The sequence below is a fragment of the Clavelina lepadiformis genome, chromosome 8, assembly GCF_947623445.1.
Source record: "Clavelina lepadiformis chromosome 8, kaClaLepa1.1, whole genome shotgun sequence".
Classification (NCBI taxonomy): Eukaryota; Metazoa; Chordata; class Ascidiacea; order Aplousobranchia; family Clavelinidae; genus Clavelina; species Clavelina lepadiformis.
This window is the reverse complement of record NC_135247.1, coordinates 1,873,579-1,897,153: the sequence shown is the minus strand read 5'-3', so window position 1 is coordinate 1,897,153 and position 23,575 is coordinate 1,873,579. Positions and strand designations below refer to the sequence as shown.

At 37.1% G+C, this 23,575-nt stretch overlaps 4 protein-coding genes across 9 annotated transcripts; 3 read left to right on the top strand and 1 right to left on the bottom strand.

The window, feature by feature from the left end:
- The first annotated feature begins 684 nt into the window (after nucleotides 1–684).
- On the top strand, nucleotides 685–13,626 carry LOC143468208 (calmodulin-regulated spectrin-associated protein 1-B-like). Of its 6 annotated transcripts, none has more exons than XM_076965245.1 (31): nucleotides 685–832; nucleotides 1,036–1,165; nucleotides 2,119–2,282; nucleotides 2,542–2,706; nucleotides 2,886–2,933; nucleotides 3,966–3,986; nucleotides 4,559–4,673; nucleotides 5,128–5,367; nucleotides 5,436–5,508; nucleotides 5,986–6,136; nucleotides 6,494–6,615; nucleotides 6,906–7,045; nucleotides 7,373–7,521; nucleotides 7,922–8,262; nucleotides 8,542–8,734; nucleotides 8,837–8,933; nucleotides 9,167–9,246; nucleotides 9,429–9,644; nucleotides 9,731–9,755; nucleotides 9,851–9,943; nucleotides 10,036–10,497; nucleotides 10,613–10,723; nucleotides 10,798–10,848; nucleotides 10,983–11,139; nucleotides 11,311–11,461; nucleotides 11,699–11,765; nucleotides 11,830–11,891; nucleotides 12,002–12,062; nucleotides 12,188–12,306; nucleotides 12,534–12,654; nucleotides 12,944–13,626. In XM_076965245.1, exons 1-31 carry the CDS (start codon nucleotides 767–769, stop codon nucleotides 13,093–13,095), a joined length of 4,143 nt encoding a protein of 1,380 aa, XP_076821360.1. In that variant the 5' UTR covers nucleotides 685–766; the 3' UTR covers nucleotides 13,096–13,626. The 6 variants fall into 6 exon arrangements, with proteins under 6 accessions (XP_076821360.1, XP_076821357.1, XP_076821359.1 ...); XM_076965242.1 differs by having other exon boundaries at nucleotides 9,731–9,779; XM_076965244.1 differs by having other exon boundaries at nucleotides 9,725–9,755.
- Nucleotides 13,627–13,628: 2 nt separating this feature from the next.
- Nucleotides 13,629–15,594, bottom strand: LOC143468210 (splicing regulator SDE2-like). Its single transcript, XM_076965249.1, has 4 exons — nucleotides 14,950–15,594; nucleotides 14,678–14,791; nucleotides 14,442–14,597; nucleotides 13,629–14,357 (listed from the first exon to the last, which is right to left on the bottom strand). The coding sequence occupies exons 1-4, from the start codon at nucleotides 15,237–15,239 to the stop codon at nucleotides 13,733–13,735; spliced, it is 1,185 nt and encodes a 394-aa protein (XP_076821364.1). The 5' UTR covers nucleotides 15,240–15,594; the 3' UTR covers nucleotides 13,629–13,732.
- Nucleotides 15,595–16,606: 1,012 nt separating this feature from the next.
- LOC143468209 (uncharacterized) lies at nucleotides 16,607–19,877 on the top strand. Its single transcript, XM_076965248.1, has 2 exons — nucleotides 16,607–17,088; nucleotides 17,330–19,877. Exon 2 carries the CDS (start codon nucleotides 17,800–17,802, stop codon nucleotides 19,309–19,311), a length of 1,512 nt encoding a protein of 503 aa, XP_076821363.1. The 5' UTR covers nucleotides 16,607–17,088; nucleotides 17,330–17,799; the 3' UTR covers nucleotides 19,312–19,877.
- Nucleotides 19,878–19,906: 29 nt separating this feature from the next.
- LOC143468211 (N6-Methyl-AMP deaminase-like) lies at nucleotides 19,907–23,194 on the top strand. Its single transcript, XM_076965250.1, has 7 exons — nucleotides 19,907–20,043; nucleotides 20,156–20,247; nucleotides 20,361–20,499; nucleotides 20,699–20,854; nucleotides 21,013–21,235; nucleotides 21,726–21,856; nucleotides 22,453–23,194. Exons 1-7 carry the CDS (start codon nucleotides 19,911–19,913, stop codon nucleotides 22,638–22,640), a joined length of 1,062 nt encoding a protein of 353 aa, XP_076821365.1. The 5' UTR covers nucleotides 19,907–19,910; the 3' UTR covers nucleotides 22,641–23,194.
- The last annotated feature ends 381 nt before the right edge of the window (nucleotides 23,195–23,575 follow it).

Here is a 23,575-nt window from a genome sequence, read left to right as displayed (position 1 = left end):
AAATTGCAAGTGCGAGCCAACAGCTTCTTAATCGCGAAAAATCAGCTCCATTCATTAAACTAAGAATTAGGCTAGGCCTAGCTGTGGCGGAAAATGAATATAGTTTTAATATTGGTGTAAGCGTAAAGCATAGACACTAATTGTTTTGGTGTAAATCTTTATGTGCTAAAATGGTGCTCAATACAAGAGCATGTGCCACGTTTTTTGATCTAGTGCTGAACTGCACAACTAAATGATATCCAAACTTTGGAGGTGGGGCTGAATTTCTAAATTAAAAATGATATATGATGCATAAGATTTAGCCTAAGTAGTGCAAGGTGTTAAAATGAAAATGAAAACGTGAGCCAATTAAATAAGATGACAACTGCTGGAATGAAAATACATTAATTTATATGATAAAAAAGACTAATGAAGATATGCAGGAGAATTTCAAATATAAGTTAACCTAGGTTGTGACTTGTTCACACAAGATGTACATTAGTATAAGTTGTTGGGGTCTAGTGCAGAAGTGCATAACGTCAGAATGAATTTGTATCATATAACTAGGCCCAGCTATTCAATTTGTGACGTCTTTTGGTTGTGCACTTTTGCACTACACTCAGTTGTAAGTATTTTCGGTAACTACTTTTTATCCAGAAAAACTTTAATATTTTAAAATATATAATTAACTTTGTTCTCAGAAACAGTAAGTCAATATTCTTAGAAATATTAATAGTAATGAAATATGAGTGAAATATTATAGTCTAGTCAATGTTTTTGCTTAAACATGAAACCTCCACTTACTGAAGTCTACACCATGGGCGCTGGGCAATACAATGCCAAAGCGTCAAAGGTACCGTATGCTAGAACCTAGTTGTAGTGTTTCAAACAATAAATAACTTTTTTTGTCATATGTATAAAAATTGTTATTTGTATGATTCTGGTATGAACACCTGTAAATTATCTAAGGTAGCATTGTTATATATTGTTATTGTTACATGTTGAATATCTTAACATGTTTTCGCTTTGTTAGAGTTTCATTATTCTTACATACAGATTCGAAGTTCTATTACGTGGATAATTAGCTTTTCGTCTCTCAAAAACAAGGGAAGAAAAATTTGTTCTGAAGATTGTTTCGAAAGAACTGGTGCTCTTACATCGACTGCTGCAGAATATTTAATCAGTGGTGAATGTTTTTTCTGTAGTTTTGATGATTTGAAGCATAGATAGGCTACTGTGTTTTGTTTATACAGTTAAGTGGGGTAAAAAATGTCATTCAGCTCTTGGAGAACTTGAGAAGTCATACATTTTTCTGCACTTTTATATCTATTTGGCAGCTTTCAGTCTGACATGCTTTTTCTACGAAGGAGTCTATTAAAACTATTGTTATTATCACAAATCTATTATCAAATATTTTAGAACAATAAAAACACATCAGAGGTAAAAAAGAACAATTTTAACTGAACACTGCTTAACATTTGCAATGTTAGAAATATGATACAGCAGATCATTAAACGTTCACTTACTGCCGTTATATACAGTTTTTATTAAAAAAACAAATATGTCTGCAACATATTTTCGCATACCATGAAAGTTAAAGTTTGTTGTTGAGCACGTCACATTCTTACTTGCAAATTTTCAGTTTGTTTAATTGTGATTAAGAAATTTAGATCAACAAAATCATCATACTTTTTACTTTTGAAAAACTGAACGCAAATAAAATTTGGAAAATAAAAATCACAGTGTGCAATTGAGCAACTTTAAGAAGGTCAAAATGCTAGACTCTTACCAGGTTTACAACGCATACTGGCAAATTAAGTTGTGTTTTTCGTTATAGCAGTTTCACTTTTAAAGAAGAACTGGCTGTCATAACCAATTCAATAAAAAAAAATTTTACCCCACCTAATGTCCCCAAAATAACTTAAAAAACACTCCTAGATATAAAAACATTTTTCCTTTATGTGGTCACTGTTTTTACCTCAGTTATACGCATAACATGTTGCTAAGTGATGCACTTATGTTAATTCCTTGCTCTAAAGATTAAATGTGTAACTTTACACCCTAAGTTATAAAATACCCTTTCAGGTTTTCTTGTAACAGTTAAAAAAACACGAATAACATGTGGTATCTTACATGCAGGTACTCCATACAGAAGACTAATTTATTACGTGTTCAAAATACATCCTTCTGGAGATAGATATGAATCTATCATTCAAACTTTGTCTCAATACGGCATGTTTTTCCTCAAGAGTGAGGATTCCGTAATAACCTGTGATCAGCTGGAAGCAAACCCAATATACATGGTTTGTGATAACTTTGCATTCTCTTGATTAATGAAGTCGTTAAATATGTTCTTGTCACAAACAGTTGTGTTATACTTAAACTGAAGAGAACTCCTACTCTAAATGATTTGATAATCCTCAGGTTACTGGTACCCATATAGGCTGTGCTAGTGCTGTAATACTGTACTTGCAATAACAGGGTACGACACTCTGCGTACTTGGATAATGCTATATTCGAGGTGCTTTTAACCTGGTAATATGTTGTTATTGCTTTCTATAGGATGCACATTTGCAGTTGATTGACATGTTAATGAACGCAGCGGCTTCCAAATTATGGGCTTCAACATTAAATGTTGTGACATCTGTGAAACGTTTTTCTACTTTTTTTGCCTCTAAAGAATTGCCGACTAATAATGAAGAATCAATTATTTTGTGGTTAGGAAAGGTATGTTTACTCTCTCCAGTTTTAAAAAATATTAAAGATTACGATTATAGCTGCTTGTATTCATATTTTGTGTGTTTGGATATTTTTATTCATAGGTTCCATATAGACTCTAATACAGCTGTACATATACATAGGTGATATACCCGAAGTAATGTTTTTAACTTTTTCTTCTGAGTTAGGTTTGCTGCAAGGTTCAACAGCTTGAAGAAGTGTCAGAAGTTCACAAGGTAGGAATTTTTGTTGTCTACTTTGTTTTACTATTTAGTTTTGCAACAATCTATATGCATTGGAAACTCAGCCACACAAACGCTTTTATAACCAACCAAACGGCCTGGGGGAAGGGGCTGTGTTTCTGCTTTACTGGTGTTTGGTCCCAAGCAGACTTAGCCAACTTGAGCTCTGACCCAGCCCTCTTATATACCAAGCCCGCAAACTGCAGTATTATATTACCAGATGTCAGAGACCCTTGACCACAGGGAGATCCTGAAAATAAACTTTGTAATTGCATTATACATATACGCAATATAATGTATTGCCGCACTAACTGACGTTATAGTGAATGTTTATGAGCCAGAGGATTTAGCAGCATCTAGCTTTAATCAAACTGAGTTACTACCTCAGTGAAATTACCACACACATGGAATTGACATTTGGGATCGTAAAGACAAATGGACATGGCCAGAAACTGAAGTGCTTGCTTTAACAAGGTTTAATTGCATAGACGACAATATAGGCAGAAGCTTGGGACTTGAAAAAGCCATCAAGTATTGGGGTAGTAGTGCACAGGAATTCCACTCATAATGATGAGTGAAAATTTTAGGAAAGAGTTTGTACACATATATATTTAATTATTAATTAGTTAAAGTATACACTCAAAGTTATTTTATCCTTGAGTTTTAGTCACCCATGCGCCGTGTATAGTTTATTTTATTCTCGGCTTGCATCTCAATACAACTTAAGTGCAAACTTTTTTTTATTCCTGTCTGACATGTTAGGAGTTAATTTAATGGCGTCCTGTTGTGAATTTTCCCTGATTGTGGCCACTCAGATGGCCACCCTCAGTGACTCATTGTATTTCTGAGGTCGGCTATTTTGATAGAATATGGTTTCATGTATGCTACCTTTACTCCATTTGGTATGTGTTGAATATAATTTGTAAGCCATAACTCCTTTTTTTTAAAACAACGTTCGACCAAAGTAATGTCAAGCAAAGTATGTTGCGTTTCACTCAAACTTCACTTCTTTTTTTCATCATCCAGTGGTTTAGAAAACTTTTTCGAGTGAGTATGGCATTGATGAATCAATTTTACCTTCAGATGCCTGCTTTCATTTCTTACATCTGTCAATATGTTGTTGAAAATGAATAAATGCCTGTTTTTACCTTCATGTTGTGGATTAAATGGTGTGTTATTGGCTAATCTGTATGTTATTGTTTTCATAATAAAAAATTTAAAATTTTCGGCCTTGCTTTAATTAAGAATGTTTGTGTGTCCAGCGACCATGCATCGGACATTTTTTATGACTCTGCATTCCTGCCCACTATTACACCCTCAGATTGTCCAATTTATTTGCTTACCTCAGTCATTAAATGCTCATTCTTTGTTGTTGTTAAAGCACTGCTGGCTGGCGTACAATACATTCTGAATTTGGTTTGCAGTTGCATCGTTCAAACAAGGCTTTAATGTATCTTTTTTGTGATAAAATATTATTTATTGGTTCATTGAAAATCGAAACATACATGTCTCATAGTCATAACTTTGAGTTAAAACTATCTTTCCGTACATTGTGAAGTCCTAAGTTATGCATTTGTTCAGGAAAAACATTGATTTGTAGTGTTATTGCATTTCTGCAGACGTCATCAAACAGAACGTATCCAACAGTTACTGAGGATGTTGATGATCTCTGTGATAGCTGTGTGCTGGCTCTTGTCATACATTTTTATTGCCCACACATGATACCTTCGGAAGGTAATGGATTTGTAGAGGCTTGCTAACAAACATTTTTTAGACTTCCTCGTAATTTTGTAACGGCAGCATTTCTGCCGTCATATTTTTCTGTTCACATAGAACCATTGAAATGCAGTTAAGATAGTTTTATATTACTTACATATTTCATGGTGAAAACTTGGTAAAAAATAAAAAAGCAAAAACTAAAAGCAGGTTCCATGTTGTTTGTTACAATACAGCAACATGCAGTCTTCCCTTTTCCATTTTTTAGCCAAGTTAAACCATGTATTTACATCATTCTAATATACATTTTGATGAGGGGTTGACACAGTAAAAATATGTAGTTAAAGTTAAGTAAGAATGTAGAGACCTTTAACAGCATTTGTGATTGTAATAGCCACTGTATGGTATCCAAGATTGACAAATATATATGGTATCTATATACAGTTCATTTTTCTTTCATTTTCTACAACAGATATCATTTTAAACAGTCTGATGTCAATAGCGGACTCTCTCCATAATCTTCAGATTTCCCTTGAGTTTTGTTACGAAACGTTGTTCCCCAGCTACAACCTCCCAAGCATGGAGGACTTTTTAAGTGCGGAAGATTTTCTTCAGTGCTCCGAAGAATTGCGACAAAACTTCCTTACATTTTATGCTTTTCTCTTTTACTGCTTTGAGGTTGACCCTCACCCAGAATTTGTTAAACCGAGAGGTAACTTTCCTTCATTATGATGCATTGAAGCCGACAGTTGCTTTGCAATAAGTGATTTGTCATTGCAGATGGTCATATGAAGAAATGTGCTTCCAAGCAAAATGAAACCAGACCTCATTCTGCTCACCAGCCATTGTTAAGGTAGATCAGGGGTGTCAAACTCAATCGCACCAGGGGCCAAAACTCAAAACTTATTTAACGCCGCGGGCCGTAAGGATAAAACTTGATTGAACGTTTCGTGACACGAGTACATGAATTGGAACAGTCAACGAAACAGCACCAAATTTTTGTTTTTTTGGCGGTTTTGGCTGGGAATAAATCGATTTATTCTATCGCATGATGAGGCAACTGTTGTGCTGCTGTATTGTGCGATTTGTTATAATCTTGTTTCTTGCTTGAAAAAAGTAAGTTATACTGCACAATGATCTCGCGGGCCGGAAATAGTTCAATGTATAAAATAGCATTGCGGGCCAAGTTTTATTGTAAAGCGGGCCGGATGTGGCCCGCGGGCCGGGAGTTTGACACCTATGAGGTAGATAATAAGGTCAAGTGCTGAACAATAAACTGTAGAATTTTGAACTTTCTTTAAATGAAAATCTTATGTGGTTTCAAAACCAGATTAAGCAACCTCCATGAAAAAAGTGATGCGGACGCCGCCAAGATTCTTCCGGAAGCAAAATCTTTGCTTAGCGAGGCAACAATAAGAAGTTTCTTACCAACGAGTCGGAGCAACAGTTCATGCAGCAACTCATCAACATCTAATTTGCAAGTGAGGAGTGTTGACAGATGACATATCCTGAGTTATCCTCGTCTTAATAGCTTGTTTACCTCACCGATGTGTCATGGCATAACCCTGAGCACAATCTTCAGTTAACCTGCTGCTGTATTATACATAAATAATAATGCTTATGCTGTGCTATTAGTTGCAATAATTTTAAAAATTTGATTTTTTATTGTTGTATTAATACTTGTCGGTCATGAGATTGAAGCTACCTTCACTCGGAACCCCAGTGATTAGACACAATAAAAGTAAACCCACAGAGAAAACTATGGTACCAAAACAGCGATCACCGGAACTCTTATAGTGGGCAGTCAACATGTTAAATATGTGTCTGTTCTTTTTTAGACAACTTTCTCTCGAAGCACACCCGATCTTGCTGCTAAGGTTGCTCACATGGGGGTTCCCCAAGTGCCACTGCTGCCGAAGAGACAACAGGAAGGACGGCCACCTAGTCGTGCCACTCCCAGGCTAGTATAATGCGTTGTGTTGCTGTAAACTATACACATCGTCACTTTACCATTTTGATACATAGTTGTATGAAAAGGATTGAGAAGAATGCATTAACTTCAAAGTTGTTGAATGATTGCGATAATTCAAAATAACAGTCGTTTGTGTGTTCACGGTTACTTTTTTTCTTAACAAAACGTCTCAGTTATGTCTTATTTAACTCAAAAAGTTTATCACTTTTTACTCGATTAATAGCTTCGTGTGAGTGCTTTAGAAGTTTGTTTTTAAGCTTTTGCTCTTGTTTTCTCAGACTCTCAAGTAGAAGGCTTGAAAATTCATCTTTACGAAAATCAACATCGCTTGATGATGTCACAAATGGTGTGCCAGAGGCAGCTAACACACCTTCGAAATGGAACACCAGAGTTCAGGCGTTCTCCGTGTACAAAGATGGTCGGTTTTATTTCAATTCTTTGCATAAGCCTGAATAGGTCCGAGGGTAGAATAATGTGTGCAGCTTCAAATACCTTGTGTTATTGCTAACTCTAATTGTCAGTAGCAGTTACAAGTAGTTAGTGCAGTTGATGAGGAAATTAACTGTGTTTTATGCATGAAACTCCATATTTTAAACTAAACTAATGTGCAGTTTATAGAAAATACAATATGTTTTGTGAATTGACAAAGCAGTTAAGTAGTTAGTGCACTTAGTGTTTTATGTGTGTAAGACAGCAAGTAACCTCCGCTAACTCACTTGTAGTTATTGTGAACATTTATTTGTAGAAACGGTGACACCAGAGCGACCTTCGTATGAAACTGATGCTCACTCAAGCGCGACATTTAATTATCCTGGCGGAACCAGCTTGCTATCGAGAGTCGAAGTTGACGACGAAGTGGATGATATTTTAAGCGGGAGGGTGCGAGATAGTGAGGTAAATTAAAGAGAAGATAGCGACAAATTCAAATCAAATATGATGTTATTGGTGTGCATTGGCAGACTTGCTGCGGCACAGTTAATCACCGACTGTTATGTACTTCTTGTGCAACAATTGTAAATTCTTGACAATGTTATTCCAAAACTATTAATGCCAAGATGTTTATTTCGGAAATCAAAATATTTCATGAAATCAAAAATATAAGATATGAAATAAAAAAGTGTGCAAACGGCTCATGCCACAATGTTGCAAAGTTGTTGATTAAATCGACTATCATGTCACAATCAAAAGTACAGTGTTGGCATGGCACACAGCTTTCAAAGACTCACGCTGCATGCTGATGATGTACCCGATACTTTTAAACGACATGTGCATAATTATGGCAATTTCAACATAGGACCTGAACCTCACACAAAGCTTCGACCTGGAGTGGAGCGGATTCACAAAAGGAGAAATGAATAAATCCCGCACCGATAAAGAAAATGTTTCAGTGAATGCTGGTGATATGTTGTTAGAAACCGTTCGAACAAACGAACACAGATCTCCGCTGTCAACGACAAGGACCAAGTTCAACGCTCGACCATTGACTGACAGCGGTGATTGGGTCGGGGACACGTCGTCCGATATTACGTCAGTCACGAATCTCACTTCGGATTTAAACGGGCTGGGTGATGGTTTGGATGATTTTTCGCCATTTATTTCAAGCACGTCTAAGGAAACCACTTTTTCAGCCAGCAGGTGAGCAACATGCCACTGCGCTTGCATTTTCTATTGCATTCTTGTAGTGTATATCAGTATTAAAATTTGATGTTTTTATCGGTTTTCAAGTTTCATGATAAGTTTTACCTGATATGCATTGGACCAAGATCTTTTTTCTTAGCATTTTATACAAAATGGTTTGGCGTTGTTAGTGAACCAGTCAGTTATATCAGAACAAATTCTCTCTGTTCCACCATTACCAGCTCTCACACCAAAACCAGATATAAAATACACAGTGTACTGTATGTTGTGTGTCAGGACCTCCAACGTTGGAATAAGTGCTGACTCACCTGAAAAAAGCAGTTTAAGATCTCCTTGGACATTGAGTGAACTTAAAACAAGCTACATAGTTGAAAATGGGAATTTCAACACGGCCGACTCTGCTCGAGCGGCCGGTTATCCCGTCATAATAGACCCAACTGAAGCCCACTCCATTCATTTGAAGGAGGAGGTAATTATTACCAATGCAATAGATGATGATATTATTTTATTTATGTGCAAGTAACTGTGGAAATTGTAACAGTTTCAGGATTTATTTGGATTATTTCTGCAGGAAAGTCGAGTAGGAAATTGTGCATTCCAGGATGAAAGAGCTGAAACCCGAAAGTCTCACAGAGCAAGGCTCGCTGATTCTCCTCTCAGGGCATCGGGTGAGTGAGTCGTTTTAGTTAGACAAAGTCATAAAATTAACGTTTGTCTGCAAAGAAATCTGACAAAAAACACAAAAATATTCACGAAAGGTTTGTGGTGAAGCTGCTTGGCCTGAGCTTTCAACATTTTTGTGTATATTTTCAATATGTTCGTATCATTGTGGTTCGTGCTGAATTTATTTGTTGTTACTCCTATTTATATCTTGTAAGTTGCTTCGATATTTATTTCCCAGCCACAATTATTTCACCGAACAAAGTAGCCGATACTTCACCTCAAAAAATACAGGAGACACGCTGGTCATGTTTAGCTCAGGTATTAAGCACAATTTTTTTTACTCACATAAAGTCACTTGTCCGAAATTATTCATTTCATTTTGGGCAAGGTAAAATTTCATTGGCAGCTATTTTCTACTATGGCATGTCATGTGATAAGCCTGCTAAATGCTTGCGTATTTCACTCGTAAGGTAATAAAAATTTTATTTCCTGCTCTGTAGCAACGAGGTTATCGTGATAATTCTTCAAACAATAAAGTCGTCACAAGACCGGACGCTCTTGAGCTTTTTCGTCAACTCGAGCTGAGCAGGCAGAAATCAGCCAAACGTGAAGCGGAATATCGGTTGAAAGATGCGAGATACGCTGAGCTTCTTCATCAGTTCGAATTATTAAAAAGAGAAACTGCTTTAACAAAACAGACAAATTTCAGGCTCAATGTAAGTGTTTCAGTCCACTAATCACCTTTGCTTTGTAAACAAAAACATAATTTTTAAGACGTAATTTGTTTTGTATCAAGATGCAGTTGAAACAACCAAAGAATTTAAAAGGTGAATTCATTTCGGATAAATCAGGTCAAAATTCTATGGTTTCATTTTTACGCTACCCTGTTTACCTCGCTAATCATAACTTTGATCCTTAATAGGTGTGACAAAGAAGGATGAGATTAGTTCCGATTACTCCTCCAAGAGTCCCAGTCCCGCAACATCTGAGAGGAATTTGGAAGGAAACACGTCAGGTTTGTTATTCAATATAAAATCTCTTTGTTTTGTACTGAGTAAAATTCATAATTTATTCCAACTATGAAATTAGCACAAATGACTTTTTCAGAAACTTTGCCTGCAGAGCAGCTGAGCAGTGACTTGTCCGTACTTCAAAGTCAGTCGAACGAGTCCGGAAACACTATCATGGGATCTTTCGACATGGACACTGTTATTTTCGTGCCTCGTAACATTGAAAAATTGAAGCAGTCTATCGATGAAAATCAAAACTTTAATAACCGGGTCATGCAAAATAATCAAACGCAGATTTTAAGCCGGTCCGATGTTGATGCGAGATTAAATAATCCGTCATCCTCTAACAAAATGACTCCCGGTATTACTTCGAAAGTGAACTCACCTCAGTCAGCATCCGGATCAAGTCGGAACAAACACAAAGATCTTTCCTCGCAAAGTCCGACTCGCTCTCACGCAAAAGCAAGCAACGTTGTTATGACGGAGACAGCTGTTGAAGACAGTCAGACTCGACGATCATTATTTCCTTCTGGCAGCAAAGGCCACAAACAAGATCCGGGTAACAAGTTGCTACAAAAGTCCACATCTTTGTGTATTCATAGGAGATACTATGGTGCATTAACTGTGCACTGAAAACTATTAAACAAAATTTCTTTGTGATTTGATCGTTTCAGAAACATCACAAGAATCTCATGACATTTCAATCAACTACAACACGTTTTCCGACCGGATAAAAAGCTCATCGTGTCAATCAACACCCTCGAAATCGCCTCGTGCAACCTCTTGTAAGTAGCTGCCTCGTTCAATTGGACATTCAGTGTTTGGAGGAATTTTTAATTTTTCTTCTTGATGTAAACAGCTCAAGCTAGAGACGACTCCTTCTCCAACCTGGATGATTCGGAGAGAAGAGGTATGTGTTTTGCTGCCAACCACTCAAGTATATGTTGGTCAATACAACTTTGCGATCATGATACTTCACCCAATTCTCAGTAGTTGAATGACGTGGATTATAGTGTTCTTACCGAGGGTCCACTTTTTATACAGCGATGGGTTTCACGATCGTCGATGAGAATAGTCCGGCGAGCAAACTTGCAAAGAAGAAGGAACAATTCCTCCTCTCACGATTAAAGAAAGAAGAAGAGCAGAGGAAGAAGCAGATGGAGCGAGAAAAGGAATCAGAAGTGAGAAAAGTCGAAGCCAGGTTCGTCTTTGATGAAAGATTCCTTTTCAAATTCAGGGCGATGGACAAAGAGGGTTATAGAATCCTTAAACCTGTCAATACATTACCATTTCATTTAAATTTGTTCAGTCTACAATTCTACATGTTGTTAGTTTTAATTTTCCAATTGGTAATTTGTAAATATCCCGGCAGACTTCAACAGGAGAGAGCTTTGCAGAAAAAGGTGGAGGAAAAAGAAAAAAGAGAAAAAAGATTGAAGGAGTATCAGAAAAGAAAAAAGCAAGAGGAGGAGGCGTCTCTCCATCAAGTTGGTGTCATCGGCTCCAGTGGAAGTGCAAAGAAGGCAAATAATTGTTGGGTTCAAAGTTTCTCTGTATTGTACCCATTGTAAATAACCAACTTGAACTAAACTCAGACTAGCAAACTTTTATATTGTAAAAATCTGCTCGTAATAAATAAATGAAAAAAATAATTTGTCGCTGGTACTTGCAAATTGTATCTTAAAAGATGTTTCCTCGACTGGTTTCAACCAAATTGTTATTTCTTGTAAAACTAATAAGTCGCATCACATGTTATTCAGACCCCCAAGGTAAAACTCACTCCACAGCACCCAGAACGTGATGAATCTTCAAGAAATTTGGAACACGGTAAGATGATTGAATAAACTGGCAACAAATATCGTCATATAACAAATGTATTTATCTTGTTCAGATGTGCCATCTACAAGCCGTGGGTTGACTGTTCCCTTCTCCCCGAAAATCTTTGCCCATAGGGTAGGGATTGAACTTGATGCATTTTATAAGCATGTGGTTTTTACGACATGTATTTTTCATACAAAGGTTAAAATACAGCTAAATTTTGATAAAATGTTCTTCTACTTTAGTCGAGTTCTCGTGAAGATGATTCAGATTCGTTGGGATCAACTCCAGGATCTGAATACACTGGTAAATACTGCATGCAAAGATATTATGTTAAACAAATAAAAATTATCGTCTTTTAAGTTTTACATCTAACAGCTATCCTAACGGTTTGATGACAAAAACGTTTTCAAATGCTTATCTTCTAACAGGGCCAAAGTTATACAAGCAACTTAGTGTTAAATCGAACAGGACTCTGATAATGAACTCTCTCAATCATTGCTGTTTGTCTGGTAAAGTGAATGAACCCGTTCGCAATAAAACGCTGCAGGTATGGATAATATGAAGAGATTGCAATGTAGAGTGCTTTTTATTATTAACCGAGGTGTGTGGTGCTCGCGGCTGATTAATTACCAAGGTTCTGTCAGACCAAATCAACTCGTTATTACTCTGGCGAGCAAAAAACCAGAGTAGTGGTGAAAGAGTTGGAATCGGCAAAAAATCCATGAAAACGATTTCGAAGCCGACCTTTGTAAACAAGATTCTCGCACATTGCAGGCACTGGAGCAAAGTGAAGCACGCCACTTGATGGTGCTGTTCAGGGACGGCAAATGTCAGTATCGTGGCTTGTACAGCTACCACCCCGATGAAGAAAAATTGCACAAGATTTGTGGGACTGGTATGTGTTATGCTCATACCTGGTTGCACATTAATGTTATCGTTAACTTGCACTCACAAATGCCTATTTGATAGTGGCCAGTTATTACTGCATGCAGTGCTAAGGTTTCACTTTGGCGATCACTAAAAAATTTGAAAAGAACACGACTTTTAAATGCTAACTGCTAATTTTGCTGTTGTAGTTGCAAAAGTAAAAATTTTGAAGGACTGTTGGAGAAATTTAAGCGATTGTTTCAGTCCCTCAAACACATTTAAAAATGCGTTGTAAGTATTAAGTTTAATTTGTTTAGGCCCACATACCATTACACCTCCAATGATTGAATCTCTCTTCAAATACAACTCTGGAAGAAGGTCATTTTCCAGTGTCCCTTCAAAAACATTGTCGGTCAGCATTGATGGAATCACTATCAAGAACTCTCTCTGGCAGCATGCAAAGAAATGAGATCTTTTTTGAAAATCTGCATTCTATGCTCCATATCATATTTTTTATTTCCTTTCGTTCACTGTTTGAAATGGTTGCATTTACTGTGCACACTGTGATAAGAATCATATTCACATTACTTTGTGGTTGACTTGCATTTATTCTGGTACTAACTCATAGGTAACTTATATTAATTACAAAGCTGTGAAAAAGTTAACACAGATTCCCAGCCTATTAAGGTGCTCTTGAAAATCTAGTACATTCGCAATTTATGACACTGTTGTCCATTCGGTACCTTCAAGCTTAATATATATAATGATTCTGTGTATATTTGGGTGTTTCGTTTACTTGTAGTGATACTTCCTTGGCAAGCCTGCTTTCGTTTTGTTCCTGCATTCAAGCAATCTGTATAATGTATATCAAAGTGGAGAATCTCTGATGACAGCGCTTGCCATTAATTGTTTAAATTTCTGTTGTTGCTGAGTACCAGTTACCTTTCCGTTGATTGTTGTGTGACACAATGTACTGTTATTAAAACTCTTCAATAGCAAACATTCTGTTTTAAAAACCATCGTTATATTGTGCAGTAAGACCATCGTAATATTTTACAATTTTAGGCAGCAATGAAAATATTAGTCATCGTCAAAAAGCTTTAAAATCATAACAATTTTTTCTTTGCAAGAAGTGACGTTGGGATTTCATCTTTATTTAATCCTTTAACGGAAAATAATCTCTCAGCTCTTTGTGTCAAATCTCCCCCACACTTCATACCACGAGCAATCAAAGCAGATTTCAACGCTTCCGGACCCAAAGATTTTAATTCCTCCACATTGTTGAAGGATGAGAGATCAATATCAGAAATGTCCTGCTTTTTTTCATCTTCTTTATCAGGGGTAGAAGTTCTAGTTGGGTCATCACCTGCTGCTGATGCATCATCACTGGACTTTTCTTCATGACTTCTCTTTGCTTCATCACCATCCTGGCTGATATCCTCTTCATGGGCAGGAAGTTTGGCGGAAGTCTCTTTCAGAATGCTCTGTTCTTTTTGTGGAGGAGCAGAGATCACTTCATTATCTTCCGTTTTGGAAGAATCGGTGTTTATGCTGGTGGAAAAGGATTCATCTTGTAAAGATGAACTTGATTCTGGAAACCCATTACCTTGCTTCATGGATAATCTTGGATTGATGTCTTCACCATCAGAATCAGAGGAGGAATCAGTGGAGTCGTTTATACTAAACCATAACTTGCTCCTTTTTACATCCACAGAAGATTTCATTTTGGAGCTGGAAATTTAGAAGTTTGATAGAGATGAAAAAGATTGAAGAGGTATTGTATCCATGACAACGATCATATTCATCAGTCATTACCTTGATGGAAGGTTCTCTGCTTTTCGCTTCTGTGCAGTGAGTCCTTTCTTTAAAGCATCTTCCACATTATCTGTTGCTTCTTCCAACTTGCGCTCATAATCGGGATCATTAAAATAGTGTTTCGGACGTTGAAGTTGCTTTTCTAACTTTTCAATTCTGTAAGTGATGGAAAAAGTGTTTCAAAAACTGGCAAATGATTCAAAGATACGAAGAATTCGTGAGAAAATGTTTCATACTTTTCTTGTTCTTTCTTTCTATCGTTGTCCGCTTTCTTTTTAATCCACTCCATCATTTTTTTCTCGTTATTTACATCCCGCATCCTTCTTCCACTGAGGTCTCTGCACGCCTCCCTGAAAAACAAATCCACAATTATAATTTCAAACACAATTATCAATTTTGCGTCCGTACATGCAAAGAAATAACTATTGTGTTACATTAACTAACACCATATTAAAAATAACAACCTGGTAACGTAAGCGCTATGATACTAGATATTAGTAAACTTTACATGTTCGTTGTCTTTTCAATTTGTGATCCGAGAGCCCGAAGCATCGATCCAAATCCTCCCTTGCCTCCACGAAGTCTTACATGGGCAGCAATGTAATCTCCTTGGACCAATATATCATCATCTTTGGCACAAAGACCATTTCGTGTCAAATAAATCGATGACTTTAAAGCAGACGGCAAAACATTGTTGTTAAAGAGAAGTCCAGCAAACTTGGCCATCGTACATGATGAATTCACTTCAACTTCAACAGCAGGCACAAAAAGTTTTTCAAGATGAACTTGCACTCTCATATTTTCAAAAGATGTTGATCCAAGTGATTTTCACAAAATATACGAAGTGTTGTAAACCTAGTAAGTATATTGGCCTATAGTCTATAATACCAGACAATATTCATAAGTTGGCCTATCAGATAAGGTAATCCAGCGATTTGTTAGAACTATCACAATATAGGCTAGCCTAAGCATACATAGATATGTGTAGGCCTAGTTAAAGCCTTAACGAGAGAGAATTTATTTTTCGCCATTCAAAGGAAAACTCAAAGGACTTTTGTCATTCCGAGGAAAACCATCATCCTACCATAACAAAAATTAACAGTTGCTTGGTGTGGGGCGGCGAAAGACCTTGCGGTCATCGAAGACTGCAAGTTTAATGCTTTGACTATTTAACTTGCAGGGAAATTAATTTTTAGTACAGACACTTGGACGTTGGGCAATGGCGTAGTACCCCTCACTCTTAGTAAACTTCTTTACAGTGAGCTGGCTGGCTCCCTTTAGGTTGTAATGGATTTGCAATGTTCCCAGCGTGCACTGGTCTGGCTGCTTATGGTCCGACTTGGTGCCCGAAAGTATCCATTGTCCACCATAATCTGTGGTTTAGTCGAACGTTCACAAAAGATTTAAAGATGTTTTTTTTTTGCCGAATAGTAAAATAATACACGGAAAAATATCCTGTAATAAATTGTTTGAATCAGGGCTGCAATTGCAGAGTCAACAAGAACCATAGCTATAGCAGCATTTTTTACTTTGTTAACCAGGGTTTGGAATGTTTTACTTACTATTTTAGCTTATTTAGCTAGCTACGACTTATTTTACAGCAGAACGAATAAGAACTTTAATTAGTATTTTAAAGACTTCAACACATCACCTGCTAATCTGCTTAATTTCACTTTTTTCAACTTTTGTTTTTTGGATTTAACTAATTATAGGTTTAGTGGCCGTGCTAGTTGTTATCAGCGATTATTACCTTGATTATTTTTGAGCACGTTTTAAGCCTTTTCGGCTTTGCCACTTTTTCGTATTCATTGGCTCGTGCTAAGAAAGGCATACTTCCTGCCACTCCAATGGGAAAATATTACCGCATTTTCACCCATTTTAATGGGCGGAAAGCAGACGAACCGGGTGAAACTGGCTTGATTTTTCGTCTCCACAGCGCTTTTGACAAAAAATAATATGATTGAAATATAAAACAGCTATCGATACATGAAACTTTTTGTTGTGATGCAGCTTTTAATTTTTTTTACGGATTTTTGCATGTAGCTAGTGTACTGTACACTGCAGGCTTCGATCCACTAGGTTACCGTGCATTCATGGAATAATGTGCTACACAGTGCACAGATCCTGGCACAGATGGTACATGAGTGTGCTGGCGCGTTACATAAATGTTTGACATAGGCTGGGCCTATTCGTGATGCGATTAAGTTGTTTACGAAAAATAAAAATAAAACGATTGATTAATTGATGAGGGCCGCCTTCCGGTACGAACAACGGGCTATAATTCCACAGTAAGCATAATTTAACGTGCCTTTCCTATAGTTAAATTAATAGCTAGGTAAACTCAAAACACTAGTCTTGTTGCTAGTGCAGAAGTGAAAAATGCACAATACATCTGTCTGTCAGCACACAGTCTCACAGTAAGCTATGTTAAACTCAAAGTAATTGTGTCATCACCATTGGGTAGCAGGGTGTTCATACACTGGTTAGTTGAGTAACCTATATCAGGTTTGTCACAAATATATGTGATATTATTCTGCACTAGACCTTATTTCACAGGAAAATGCTCGTGCCATAACTGCTCGACCCACTTTGATTTTTGTTTAAATTACAAGTGTTCTGGGCATTAGATTGTAAATATTTTGCTCAGGTGAGTGCCATATGAATTCTTTTAGGCGATAAAAAACTGTTGAAAATATGTTCCATGGTTCTTACTTCATAGCGATTTGAAAGCTATGCACCTTGGACTTAGCATTTCATTTTACACTTTGCTCCTTTTGCCTTGATTCAAAATTGAACCAGCATACATGTGATTGGATGGAAATTATTCAAGTGGCTAATAAATAGTTTTTGAAATATTTGGAAATAGATAAATTTGTAATAACATTTAGGGGGTCTAGTGTATGATACAAGTGCACAATCAGATGACAACTTTCAAGGGAAGTGGACTATTTTAAGGCATATCATATTTTGTTTGTTTGGATAAAGATGTTCGAAATGGTAAAAATTTCCAATCTTTGGTCCAGGCTTTCGTAATTCAAAATGTTTTGTGAATATATATATGTGTTGTACCGAGATATTTTTTGAGCGGAACGCAATTGAACACCTGGCTACAAAAAGTACCATTGTCTGAAAGCTTTCTGTATGGACGTTTTTAGACAATGTACAGACATTCATTTGCCAAAAATTTTTTCATTAAGCAATTATGTCTGTTATTTAGCCAGCAGAGCTAAATTTTGGAACATTATGAGTCACCTTTTCCCTGTGTACCTGACTGTAATTTTCTGTTTTGTGAGTAGGCAATGATGTGTAGAAGCGTGTCACATGTAGTGTGTGTTTCTGTGTAACTCTTGTTGTCAACATGAATTACCAAAAAGTGTTCAAAACTGAACTAGACTGGAATAAGATATTACAATCAGCAATTAAACTGAAACATAAAGAACGGAGGAAGTTGATCAAAAAGATCAAACGATCTTGTAAACGTAAAGCACTTGCTTTCAAACGTGATGGAAAATTACATGATGTTTCACAAGAAACTTCGCTTTCTGAAGAAAGCTCAGTTGATGAATCGACTTCGCCTCCAAGAAAAGTAATTGATTATCGTCAGTATTTCACTGAGCCACCTCTTCTTACGGGACAAGGAATGAAAAAAACTAGCAACAGTGTAACCTTGTCATTGAATCGTGAAGATGATTTGAAAACTGGTGTTCAAGCGAACAAAGTAAATTCACAAGAAACTTGTGCGTCAAATGACAGTGGCAAAGTTTCTCCAACTCCCCAAGATGAGAGTAAAGAGCAAGAAACAGTTCGAGTTGATGAGGAGGTAAAAAATGCTGCAATTGCCAAGTTGCTTGACCAAATAGATGCTGAGGCCAGTGAGTGGCGTAACCCATATGAACCTCAATCTGTGTCAGGTGATGTGACTTCCAAGAAAACTGATGTCAGTTCAGTTAAAGCTGTGTTATCTACCACCCCCGCAACATCTACTGCACGGCCTTGCACACTACGAACTAACAATAATAGAGTGCCTTGTCAATTTTATGACAAAGTTGGATCATGTCGTTTTGGTGACTTTTGTTCAAGGCTGCATGAGAAGCCATCTCGGACCAATACGATTCTCCTTCGTGGAATGTTTAACACATTTGCGTTTGACATAATGCAACGCGCCAAACGCAGCTCTCAGGGCGATGAAAATGACCTTGCCCTAGAGCATTCAGAAGCTGATTTGTACGATGAGTTTGTTGAATTTTCTGACGACGTTTTACCTGAATTAGAAACGTACGGAAAAGTTGTTCAATTCAAAGTGTGTTGCAATCGAGAGAACCATTTGCGTGGCAACGTTTATGTTCAATATCAGACGGAGGAAGACGCGGTGCATGCTTTTGAAAAGTTAAATGGACGTTTTTACGGCGGCAGGTGCCTTTCATGTGAATTCATAAATATTAAAAGTTGGAAAGGAGCAATTTGTGGAATGCATTTTAATAATCGCGTCTGTCCTCGAGGCAACAGCTGTAACTTCTTGCACGTGTTTAAAGACCGAGCACGAAGATTTTATAATGCTGACTGTGATTTTACTGCATCTGAACGGACAGTTTCAAAATACCGGAACACATTCCATGGAAAGCTGAGCGTTTCCAGAAATTGGGACACAAGACACCCTAAAAGCAAACGAAAACGCAGCCCAAGCCCCACAGACGCTAGAAAAAGCCGAAAGCGTAAGAAGCGCAAATCAGTTTCATCAGATTTAGATGAAGATTTGTTCAAAAAAGAAAGTAAAAAGTCAAAGAAGAAAAAACACAAAAAAGAGAAAAAAAAATCTCATAAAAATCATAAACATAAAAAGAAATCTCACAGTGCTGGCAATTCTGATTAACTCAGTTACTTTTTCCTGTGCTATAGATATATTTGTACGTAAAATATAAGGTTCTTTGCTTCTTGCGGTGAGTATTTCAAATTAGTGTAAACTTGGTAAATTTATATATGACGTTATATAAACTAATTTCAAGGACAGAGCTATAGTATCATACATTTATCAGCAGATGCATAAATGTGGCTTTTCTTTAAGTTGATGTGCATTATTATTAATATCACTTCGTAGGGCTTAACAGCATGAATTTGACCAAGTTTGTTGCAATTTGTTGTTATTTTCTGTGCTGATGTGCATTTCATAACGGAAAATAAGTAATGACATTTCAAGCACTGCAGATAAAGAAGAATTTGTTACACTAACGTGATTAGTAAAACTGTTCATTATCATGCAGCGGAGTTATTTTCTTACCAATACAGGAGAACCCTATTTATACTTGAATCATTTTGTATGTAAATGCATTAATACACGCAGTAAAAATAATATGTTAGAGGTAGGAAACACAGTTAATACCTTGCAATTGAGAATCACCCTTAATGCAAATCCTAAGCTTGACTGATGTCTTTTGTCAGGTATTGTGGGATTTTTATGGTTAGTTTTTTAAAATGGCCGACTTAGCTGATTTGAAATTTTGTCAAGAGCTCCCAAAGATTGAACTTCATGCTCACCTAAATGGGTCATTGAGTGATGAAACCTTGAATAAGCTCTTGAGGAGAGGGCCTACCAACAATTCATATGGTACGTGCAGTTGTTACAGGGATATTGTATTTTGTTGTGACATTAACATGCGTTTTACATTTACATTTTTGCCATATTTTGTAACACTGTCCCATTGTTTTTTGCTTTCCAGCTTCAACGATTATCGGCAAAGGTGAACGAAGAACAATGCAGGAGGGATTTGAAATGTTCCGAATACTTCATGAAATCGTTGTCAGCCCTGAGGTAATGCCAATACGTAATATTATTTTTCAAGGCTTCAGATGTTTAAATTCTTTCAACTTAAAAACTCGCATAAATTTCTGTGGTGTTGATTCAGCTGGTATTTTACTGTGTAGATTGTGGTGGAAGTCACAAAAGACGTGATAACAGACTTTGCTTTGGACCAAGTCAAATATCTTGAGTTACGAAGCACACCAAGAAATGTATTAAGCAGTGGAATGACAAAACGGAGCTATATGGAGGCTGTTCTGACAGGTAACAATTCATAGCTAGTCGATTAACTTTGGCTTCAAATCATGTTGACATCTTTATTCCGACTATGGTGAGTTTTAATCCGGAATGATAACAACTTGAGATCACTCAACGTAATTGAAAGGTTTCTTCGGCTTTAAAATAACAGAATCCAGTGTATTAGTATGGACTTGATTATGCTATGTTATGATCCCTTTGTTAGCTATTCAAAGATATCGGGAAGAGAATGAAGATCGATGCAGGATCGATGTCCGTTATCTTCCTTCCATTGATCGAAGCAAAAGTGTGGAGGAAGCTCACGAAACTGTGAAATTAGCCGAAGAATTTTCACTTTCAACCAATGGAAACTTAGTTGTGGGTATACATAAGCTTTCCGTAATTCACCGTGCAAAATTTGACATGACATCCGCCCTTTGTATGTTAATTTTTGTAGTCAGTTTTAAGCGCTAATCTACAATCAACCGATAAATCTGCTCTCAGGTTGAATAATTATCAACGCACCACGCTTCACCACAGGTGTAGATTTCAGCGGCAATCCTCATGCAAATGACGGCGCAGATTACATCCCTCCAATGATGCAAGCAAGAAGAGCAAATCTTCATCTTGCAGTGCATATGGCTGAGGTGGAAGGTAAGAAAGAGGAGACGAAGAAGCTTCTGGAACTTCTTCCGGATCGGATTGGCCATGGCACCTTCATATCAAATGAACCGGGAGTGAGAGATGTTGTGTTGAAGAAACGGTAAAATCTTCGTTTTGTCCCACCACTTAACCCAGCTACTTGGTCCCAAGCACAAAGTTTAACTTACAGCAGAATCACAAACTTACTCAGTCCGAGGATATAGACTTGGTGTTGCTGATAAAGCACAGAATCGCAATCGATTTTAGGCGGCGCCATGCCATTGTTGTAATGCCCTTCGGCAAGGCATTAACGACGCTGGCTCCTGTTCTTAGGTTGAAATAAGCAATTCTAAATTCAAACAATACCAGTAAAACTAAAAAAGTACATTAACGTAAAAACGCACAAAAATAAGGTCAGTGACCTGGGTTCGAGCGGTGAGAAATCATCGCCGGGTTTACTGTGTGCAAAGATATTTCTTCAGCCCAGGGATAAAGATTCTGATACGACCGTACTGAAGGCTCCAGGATTTTGCCTTAGAATTATGGTAATAAGAGCTTTCCAAATTTCTGGGAACCGAAAGCTTTACTGAAAAACTTTTTATTATTTCCAGAATTCCGTTAGAAGTTTGTGTCACGTCCAATATAAAAACTTGTACTGTCCCCGAGGATCACACGAAGCATCACTTCACTTGGTGGCGCCAAGAGCACCAGCACCCTTGCATTGTTGGAACCGACGACAAAGGTGAATTACTTGAATGAGTTACAAAACATTCTATGAAACATTTTGATATGATTCCTGAGAATGGTATCATCGGTATCACCGAAATACACAGCGTGTAACTTGTTGATTGAGTAATATGTTATTTGTCAGCAAGTACTGTGTTCTCTACCATTTTAAAAATTATACTTGAACAATCTAGAATAGCCAGGGACGTTGAAAAAATTTGAAATCATTCAGACCTTAAACTTTGACATAACGTTGGTCCATGCACTGTCCATAACGTTGGCTATCCACATAAATCCACGACGATGGGAGGTTTTCATCTATAACATTGCCCGGTTCAACTTAATATTCTTGCTACTTAGATTTAAATCAAGTTCATTTAAAACTTGTCCAGGCGATTTCAAACGAACAAACAAATTCTTTCCTGTCGTAAAAAGCGTCCCAAATCGTGTGGCCCCTCGCCGTTAGTCTACAACTCTACTGTCACGCTCGCTACGTTCTTCCAACGCGAAATCCTCTCGGAAAAATTTGGGACCCAACTATACAACTGCTCTGCTCATGTTGTGTATTTTCATATTCAACGTATTCAGCCTTTTAACGTCTTATTTGCGCAGGTATATTTGCTACAAGTCTCTCAAACGAATACTCCATAGCTGCCGGTGCATTGGGCCTTTCCCGCAGGGAGACTTTCAATTGGTCGAAAGAAGCTATCGATCACGTGTTTGCTGACGTAGACACCAAAAGCCGATTGCGTCAGACCTGGGACGATTATTGGAAGTCTAATTTGGAAGTAGACACGTAATTTAAAGACTCAGCGTCTCTTCATTTGTTCATAAGTTTGTTGCTGTTGGCAATTTCCTTTAAACCTCATTCAACCAAAATTGTTTTTTTTTAGTGCCAGCATTGACGGTTAAACAGTTTTTCCCGCTAACACGATTCAATAAGTTGGTGTCGCAAACATTTTTCCTGCGCGATTTTTCTGCCAATTAAATTAATTAGAAAATTACCTATATTGCATACTAACGTCAACAGACAATTTATTGATCACTGTAAACTTAGATAAAATGCGATGTCTATGGGCGCAATTTTTTCATTTTACGCTTTCGAGAGTAGCAAGTGGTCTGTATTCTACCAACAAAGTGTTTTTCTATAGATGTTGTTTGCGATATGGCTTCATATAATACGATTTGTTCCACTGTCGCTGTTACTGTCTGGTTTAACTTTTAGGCTAATTCTCTAGCAAGGATTAACACTGTAAATTTATGTTCAAAATAAGAGAAATTTTGTATCCAAAATAAAATTTGTGTTTGAAACTGCTTTGTTGGCCAATAAAGTTTGTTTTTGTTCGTTAAATAATTCACTTTGTGTGCTCCTTGGTATCTGGTGACGTCAACGGCTACAACCAATACATCGATTTGAACGCCTTCAAGTCCAACACAGATCTTCAGAGCAGAAACAAATTTTAAAATGGTGTCTTTGTAGGTCGAGTTATTTTTTTGGATTTCAATAGGGACCGTATTTTTTAATGCTTGGTGTTTATCGGTTCGTAATTAATCATGGAGTAGCTATGTAGGGCTATCTGGGTTTATCCGCAAAGCACATGGCAGGCTTTAAAGATTAAAAAGGAAGAAATTGAGACTAGATCGATGGAATGATGAACGATTGTTCCGTTTTCCACTACCAACCAGGTGACATTTAGTGCATCAGGGCCTATCAAATATTGATATATTTATATTG